The sequence below is a fragment of the Musca vetustissima genome, unplaced genomic scaffold, assembly GCF_032173495.1.
Source record: "Musca vetustissima isolate MV318-11 ecotype Yass unplaced genomic scaffold, APGP_CSIRO_Mvet_v1 utg203640, whole genome shotgun sequence".
Lineage (NCBI taxonomy): Eukaryota > Metazoa > Arthropoda > Insecta > Diptera > Muscidae > Musca > Musca vetustissima.
In genome coordinates this window covers 1-8,752 of record NW_026884582.1, presented here as the reverse complement: position 1 = coordinate 8,752, position 8,752 = coordinate 1, and the positions used below count along the sequence as shown (strand labels likewise).

Here is an 8,752-nt window from a genome sequence, read left to right as displayed (position 1 = left end):
TCTATAGAGACTCCCTGGCCCTTAGCTCGTCTATAGAGACTCCCTGGCCTTCAGCTCGTCTATAGAGACTCCCTGGCCTTCAGCTCGTCTATAGAGCTCCCTGGCCTTTAGCACGTCTATAAAGCCTCTCTGGCCTTCAGCTCGGTTCTCTTACCTTCAGCCCAGCTTACAGAGACTCCCTGACCTTTACCTCGTTTATAGAAACTCGTCCATTGTTACTCTATATTTTTTCCAGATCTCCAGATATCTGTTTCTATCTTTGACGTAATTATTTCAGAACTTTCAATTTCCAAGAAATGAAAATTGTTTTTCCACTTGTCAACAATGTAAAGATCGTGAAAAAGTAAATATTTTATCACCCAGGTGATCATAATATTGGTACAGATGGTTTTGCTATAGTCAAGTGGCGCCAGCAGATTATCTGTAGGCATATAAATATCCCAGAGATCAGCTAAATGCTAAGCAGTGTCAATTACCATTAATTGGGAAAACGAACTGTGTGTGAGGAAAATGTGGAAATTTTTAACATTGTTTGTGGTGGGACTATCCCTAAGGGTCTCCGCTCGTGACTGGTGGGAAAATGGCAATTTCTATCAGGTATATCCAAGATCCTTCCGGGATAGTAATGGTGATGGTGTGGGTGATTTGAATGGTAACAGGACCAAGGATTGCGAGGGATGTCTGGAAAATAATAATTTTTCATTTTCGATTTACAGGTGTGGCCCAAAAAATTGAATATCTCCGCGACTTGGGCATGGATGGTGTTTGGCTTTCGCCCATTATGAAATCGCCCATGGCTGACTTTGGTTATGATATTTCCGATTACTATCAGGTCCAAGGGGAATATGGTTCCTTAGATGATTTGTTGCGTTTGATTGAGAAGGCTCACAGTGTGGGTTTGAAATTGATTTTGGATTTTGTACCCAATCACACCAGCGATGAACATGAATGGTTCCAGAAGTCGGTGGCCAATGATTCCTATTATCGTGACTTCTATGTATGGCATGATGGTAAAATTAATCCTGAAACTGGTAAACGTGAACCACCCAGTAATTGGTTGTCGCAATTCAAATATTCCGCCTGGGAATGGAATGACCAACGTCAACAGTATTATCTCCATCAGTTCGGTGTGAAACAACCCGATTTGAATTATCGCAACCCCAACGTAGTGGCTGCCATGAAAGATGTCTTGAATTTCTGGATGGATCATGGTATTGATGGTTTCCGTATTGATGCGGTGCCTTTCCTATTCGAAAGTGAAATTGACCCATCAACTGGTACCTATCCTGATGAACCGGTGGTTGCTGATACCTCCTCCTGTCCCGATCCCAATGATTGGTGCCATTTACAGCATCCTCATACTAACTCCTTGCCGGAATGTATTGATATGGTCTATCAATGGCGTCAGGTGATTGATATCTGGAAATTAGAACACAATTCCACCACGAAGATTTTGTTGACCGAAGCCTATACCAGTTTTGAGAATCTCATGAAAATGTATGGCGATGGCCAGAGAAATGGTTCCCATGTCCCATTCAATTTTGAAATGTTGGCTGCCTTGAATAAGGACAGCACTGCGGAGGATTATCGCTACTATGTTAAACATTGGGTGGACAATATGCCCGATGATGTCTATGCCAATTGGGTATTGGGTAATCATGATAATCGCCGAGTGGCTTCCCGATTTGGACCACAACGTAAGGATTTGTTAAATATTTTCTTGCAGACATTGCCGGGTATTTCGGTGACCTATAATGTAAGTAGAAACCAGGCAACTACCTATAAGAATTCCTAATTCATGTCTTTCCCCTCTCTTCCCACAAAAAGGGTGACGAATATGGTGCCGAAGATGTTGAATATTCCTGGGAAGATACCGTCGATCCCCAGGGCTGCAATGCCGATCCAGAAACCTATCAGAAATATACTCGTGATCCCGTACGTGCCCCCTTCCGTTGGGATTCCTCTGCCAATGCTGGCTTCAGTCGTGCCGCCAAGACTTGGCTACCCGTGGGTGAGGGTTATGAAAATAACAATGTCCAGGCTCAATTGGATGCCGATAATAGTCATTTGAAAATCTTCCTGCGAGTAAATAAATTGCGTCGTGAGGAGCCAGCCTTTAGTGGACACAGTGTAGATCCCGTCGTCGTAGATAATGTATTGATTTATGAAAGGTAAGGAGAGTTAGGAAATTTACATCGAATAGAATTTACTAAAAAATCGACTTTTTTCAGAAATCCCCCTTCCCGCAATGATGACTCCTTTTTGGTTGTCCTAAATATTGGTGATGTTGATGTGCCATTGAATTTGAGTGAATTTTCTAAAAAGGTTGGCCAGCAGGTTGAGGTCTCGGTTAGCTCTTTGCAATCGGGCCTAGAACCAGGGTAAGTTGGAGTATGCAGATTTTTTATTTTTTTCTTTAAATTATTCTTTTTTTCTTTTAAATTTAGACAAGTTGTTGACAGTGAAAATTTCGTTGCCCAGGCCTATGTGGGCTATGTCTTACGCTTGATCTAAAATATCCAAAAAAAAAAAAAAAAAAAAATCATTCAATATTTTGTATACAAACATTTCTAACCCCAAATAAATACATTTTCATGTAGTTACCCAGCAAACATTTTGATCGACTGTTTTAATGAAACTTGTTAAAAATATATTTTCCGAATTCCATATTAGCTTTACAGCAATATAAGGGCAGGGGTTTCTATAGACGACTTGATGGAGAGGGAGTCTCTAAAGACGGGTTGAGGTTGAGAGAGCCTCTGTAGATGAGCTAAATACCAGGCAGCATCTATAGACCAGATGGTCTCTATATATGGCCTGAAGGCCAGAGAATCTGTAGGCAAGCGGAAGGGCTGATCTGAACGCTAGGGAATCTCTACATACGTGTTAGCGGCCAGAAAGCCTCAATCGACGAGCTGAAGACCTTGGAGTCTCTATAGACGAAATGTCATAGAGTTCTGGTGGACGAGCTGAAGGCCACGAAGTCTCTATCGACGAGCTGAAGGCCACGAAGTCTCTATCGACGAGCTGAAGGTCAGGGAGTTTTTTTATAGATGACGTGAAGGCCAGACAAACTGAAGGCCATAGAGCCTATATAGAGTATCTATAGGAGAGTTGAAGGCCAGGGAGACAAGATGAAAACCAGAGTGCCTCTAAAGACGAGCTGAAGACCTTAACGACGATGGAGTAAAGGCCAGGATTTTATAAAACTATTTTTCGAAGTTGGAACCTTAGCCGAGGAGTTTTTCAAAAGATTGTTTAGGTTTGATACTTTGGCATGGATTTTTTTAAGGTGAAACCATAGACGTGGATTTTAAATAAATTTTTAGGAAGAAACCTAGGCGTGGTCTTTTCACTGAGGTCACTGAGTTTTTTTATAGACGACATTAAGGCCAGCGAGGCTCTACAGACAAACTGAAGGCCATAGAGCCTATATAGAGTATCTGTAGGCGAGTTGAAGGTCAGGGAGTCTCTACAGACAAGATGAAAACCAGAGTGCCTCTAAAGACGAGCTGAAGACCTAGGAGTCTCTATAGACGAGCTAAAGTCCAGGAAGTCTCTACAGATGGACTAAAGGCCAGGATTTTTTAAAACTATTTTTCGAAGTTGGAACCTTAGCCGAGGAGTTTTTGAAAACATTTTTTAGGTTTAATACTTAGGCATGGATTTTTTAATGTGAAACCATAGACGTGGATTTTAAATATATTTTTTAGGAAGAAACCTTAGGCGTGGACTTTTTAAAAATATATTTTAGAGTCTTTATCAAGTCGTTAATTTGTAGCTTTGTGCAGCCCCAAGAGTTTATAACGCCGCGAAATATTGATCCTAGACCCACCTTTAAATATACCGATCGTCATATCTCGACTAGCTGAGTCGATCGATGTGTGTCCGTTCGTCCGTCTGCCCATTATAATTTGTAAACAATTATGGATCAATCTTCACGAAAATTTTCATGTAGGATGGCTTCAGGCTAATGAAGACCCCTATTGGGTTGGTAAAGATCGGTTAATATGAAATGGACCAAAAACTTAATTTTTGTCGGTTTTTCTGGTCGCTACAGAGGCCGCAATTATTGCCAAACATCGCGATTTTTTCATGGAGAAGGGGGTCGGGCCAAAAAATAAGCATGCCTGTTTTGATAAAGATCGGTCAATATTTAGCGGGTCAAATGGACCCTGACTTTTGTGTGAAAAATTACAAAATTTGTATTATATAGCATATACATTTACCTGTAGAGGACGAGGCCCGAGATGTTGATAATATATACAAGAAGAGTGGTTGGCCTTTAAGGGGACCCCCCCATTCTCGGGGTCAAAATTTTTGTTGATATAATTCGAATCTACACTAATTAAAGAATGTCTCACAAAATTTCAAGTGAAAATCTCAATAACTCTTGAAGATATAGCCGATTTATTGTGCCAGCATCAAGTGACGGCTGAAGGGCTTCTCAAACTTTAAACGCGTTTTTCTCTAAACATTTTTTGCGAATGGCGGGCACGATAACTCAAAAACTAATAATCCAATCGGTTCCAAATTTTGCAACGTTTCTCTGGGAGTGTATAGCTCTCGTATGAACTAGGATAAAGCCAATCGGTGAAGATCTTCCTTATTTTTTAACTTGGTTTTTGGTCAAAAATCTGCGATTTTCCAAAAATATTTTTCAAAGGTCCGTCATTTTGTTAATTTTAGAGCGAAGTCAATAATCCTAGTTCATACGAGAGCCAGAAATGCACTCTTTCTAACACCGTTGGAATTTTCGGATTCCGATGTTCCAGTGAGGAGTTATCATGCCCGCCATCAAAAATAAGGACTTTTCATTAATTACAAAAAACAATAACAACAATTTTTTGTAAATTATTTTTCTTCTCTTTTAAATCTTCAATTATATATGTGCAAAGTTACAAACCTTAACAAGCATTGGTACTGATTTACCAGCCCATTGAAAATCTTGAAAAATTAAAATCGAGAATGGGTGGGGTTCCCTTAAATTGATACCAATTATATTGTCGTATGTACTCGGATGTGAGAGTTACACTTAAATATTTATAGGTGCTTATGTATTCAGATATTATTTAGTAAATCATTACCACTCTAGAGTACGGAAATATAGCGCTGATCGCATAGACATTTTGCATAAGGTTCCAGTTATGGTCAAGGACAACGCCAATAATTTTCGGTGATGATCACATAAAAAATTTGGGATGAAGTGGACCGAAAGCTAAATTTTTTGTGTTTTTCGATTACCATCACAATACAAGCCACGGCGAAGGGAATCTGGACAAGTAATTAGAAGGGCTGTACTGAATATTGGGAATATTCGTATATGTCTGTGTGAGGAAGTGGCGCTGTTGATCTCTAATCGTTCTAGAGAGTGTAAATATCACGAAATATTGCCCAGGTTCGAAATAAACCTAAGAAGAAAGTTAGAGTTCCGTGGTGGTTGTATAGGGTATCGCATGGTCGGCCTCTTCCGACCGCTCCGCTCACTGGGTTTAATATTTTGTTGTCATGAGGAAATCTTCTATATAACCTCAAATATTGACTTGTTTATTGGAGTTGAAACCTTGTTAACATTTGTTTTGAAAGAATTTTCAAAACATCTACAATTGTTTCTCAACGCAATCATAGTAACTCAAGTTCAATTGAAGTTTATCTTTTTTTATATAAAATAAATATTTACAATAAATTGAAAACATTGAAATCATTCATTTGATAGGTGTTGATCACTGGGTAAACTCATGGTAAATATTTGCAAGTGGTCAATAGACAATGTATTTTAAATTGATGTACGTAATTTGTACTTATATATTTTCAATTTTATAACCATAACATTTGAGCAGGTGTTTTATTCAGGAGAACATAAAGTGATGTTTAGAGCTTGACAACAGCTTAGAAATATGAAAGTATGGATTCAAAAAATATTGTTATTTAGTCCGCGCCTTGATATATACCTCAAAAAATATTTTTATTAAATCCGCACCTTGATGTAGACCTTAAAAATATTTCTAATAAATCCGCGTCTTGATTTTGACCGCAAAAAATATTTTTTATTGAAACCGCGCCTTAATATGGACCCTAAAAATAAATAAAAAAATCTGCGCCTTGATGTACACCTCAAAATTTATTTTTATTAAATCCGCACCTTGATGTAGGCCTTAGAAATATTTCAAAAAACCCACGACTTGATGTAGGTCTTAAAAAACAAAAAAAAAAAAAACAGTAAGGAAAGTAGTAAAGTCGGACGGGGCCGACTATATGATACCCTTCACCACTATGAGTATATTAAACAGGGCTAATAACATGAAATTGGATGAAATAAAATATGTGATATTTATCTAAATGTGAATCGACTTAGATCTATCCATAAACATGTCATTCGTTTGTTACAATGGGACAAAAGTATGTAAATCGACTTCAAAAAATATCAATAGGTCATCCGTTGGGCTATGTCTGTACTTCTAGAAAACGCAACTACGTAATTCTATGCTCAATTTTGTGCAAAATTTGATGCCAATCTGACTAACATGAGGAATTTGATGCCCAATTTACTTAAAATCGGGTGAAAATATATATGGAAGCTATATCCAAATATGAACCGATTTCAACGAAACTAATCACAGGTTAGGTTACACTAATTTCAGTAAGTTTTGTTCCTATCAGCCATATATTGGTCCCTTGGTGCGTCAATTTCTTAAAATCAATCTATAATATATGGAAGCTCTATCTAAATGTCAACCGATTTTCACAAAAACTTGGCACACATCATTCTGTACTAAATTCAGTACGCCAAATTTCGTGCAAATCGAAAGATATATGTGGACTTTGGTGCACCATTTACATGAAATCGGACGAAACTATATATGGGAGCTATATCTAAATCTGGACCGATTTTCACGAAACTTGCCAGACATCATTCTAGACCCAAATGATTAGGCTGTACCAAATTTCGTGCAAATCGAAAGATATATAGGGACTTTGTGGCACCATTTACATTAAATCGGACGAAACTATATATGGGAGCTATATCTAAATCAGGACCGATTTTCATGAAACTTGGCAGATATCATTTTAGGCTCAATTCAGTACGTTATGCACAATTTCGGGCAAATCGAAAGATATATAGGGACTTTGGGGCACCATTTACATTAAATCGGACGAAACTATATATGGGAGCTATATCTAAATCTGGACCGATTTTCACGAAACTTGCCAGACATCATTCTAGATCCAAATGATTAGGCTGTACCAAATTTCGTGCAAATCGAAAGATATATAGGAACTTTGGGGCACCATTTACATAAAATCGGACGAAACTATATATAGGAGCTATATCTAAATCGGAGCCGATTTTCTCGAAACTTGGCAGACATCACTCTAGGCTTAATTCAGTACGTTATGCAGAATTTCGTGCAAATCAAAAGATATATAGGGACTTTGGGGCACCATTTACATGAAATCGGACGAAACTATATATGGGAGCTATATCTAAATCTGGACCGATTTTCACGAAACTTGGCAGATATCATTCTAGGCCTAATTGATTAGCCTGTACTAAATTGCGTGCAAATCGAAAGATATATAGGGACCGTTTCCATTAAATCGGGCGAAAATATATATGGGAGCTATATCTAAATCTGAACCGATTTTTCCCAATTTCAATAGGGTTCGTCCTTGGGCCAAACAAATGAACTGTGCCAATTTTCATCCATATCGGATCATAAATGCGACCTGTACTTTGCTCACAAAAATACATGGACAGACAGACATACGGACAGACGGACGGACGGACATGCATAAATCGACTTAAAAAGTGATTCTATGCATATTCTCAAAAGGAACCATGGGTCTATTTCGTTTCCTTTTGCCTGTTACAAACATATGCACAAAGACATAATACCCTGTACCACAGTGTGGTGAAGGGTATAAAAAACTATTTATTTTGTGAAATCCTGAAGGTGCTCTGGTCCATTTTTTTCGCAGTGTATATCCCAATTTGAAATAATGTTTATCTTAAAAGCAAAAAATAATATCGAGAACCTAACCAAATGGCTATTTTGATTATAGTTCCATAAAGATTACATTCCCCCTATTAACCCAATACAGCATAGTTCTGGTCTATCTCGAACCCTCATTATCACCTACAATTAAAGTGGTAATCAATTTCAAATTATAACAAAAAAATCCGATAAAGAATTTTCATTTCGAAAATCGAACGATTTCACCCTGAAGCCAGTTGTTCACATTATCGAATCGCCAATGTCAGATTTTGGTTATGATATTTCGAATTTTACTCGTATGATTCCATTTTTGGTACTTTGGAAGATTTTGATGCCATGATCGCCAAGGCCAAACAGTTGGGAGTGAAAATTATTTTGGATTTTGTACCGAATCATTCCAGCGATGAATGTGAATGGTTTCAAAAATCCATAAGAAGGGAGGTGGGGTTTGAGGATTTCTATGTGTGGGATGATGGTAAGGTGGATCCGGAGGATAACTCGAAGCGACTGCCGCCAAGTAATTGGGTAAGTTAACGCATCTCTCTCTCTCTCTCTCTCTTCAAAGTAATAATTTAAAATTTTAAAAATTATCATTTTTTAGATTTCCGTTTTTGGTGGCTCCCAATGGACCTGGAATGCCGAACGCCAGCAATTCTATTTGCATCAATTCCAGGATAAACAACCCGATTTGAATTTTTCCAATCCTTTGGTGAGACAACACATGTTGGGTGTATTGGAATATTGGTTGGATCGTG

General features: G+C 38.1%; 2 protein-coding genes across 2 annotated transcripts; both read left to right on the top strand.

Annotated features, from left to right (window-relative positions):
- Positions 1-511: 511 nt before the first annotated feature.
- On the top strand, positions 512-2,538 carry LOC133331592 (maltase A1-like). The gene is made up of 5 exons (XM_061539976.1): positions 512-652; positions 717-1,756; positions 1,828-2,171; positions 2,232-2,381; positions 2,448-2,538. Exons 2-5 carry the CDS (start codon positions 755-757, stop codon positions 2,512-2,514), a joined length of 1,563 nt encoding a protein of 520 aa, XP_061395960.1. The 5' UTR covers positions 512-652; positions 717-754; the 3' UTR covers positions 2,515-2,538.
- A 5,717-nt stretch (positions 2,539-8,255) lies between these two features.
- Positions 8,256-8,748, top strand: LOC133331587 (maltase A2-like; the record flags this gene model as incomplete). Its single annotated transcript, XM_061539971.1, has 2 exons — positions 8,256-8,522; positions 8,599-8,748. Coding segments are annotated over exons 1-2 (339 nt in total), but the record flags the coding sequence as incomplete, so codon positions are not given.
- Between the last annotated feature and the right edge of the window lie 4 nt (positions 8,749-8,752).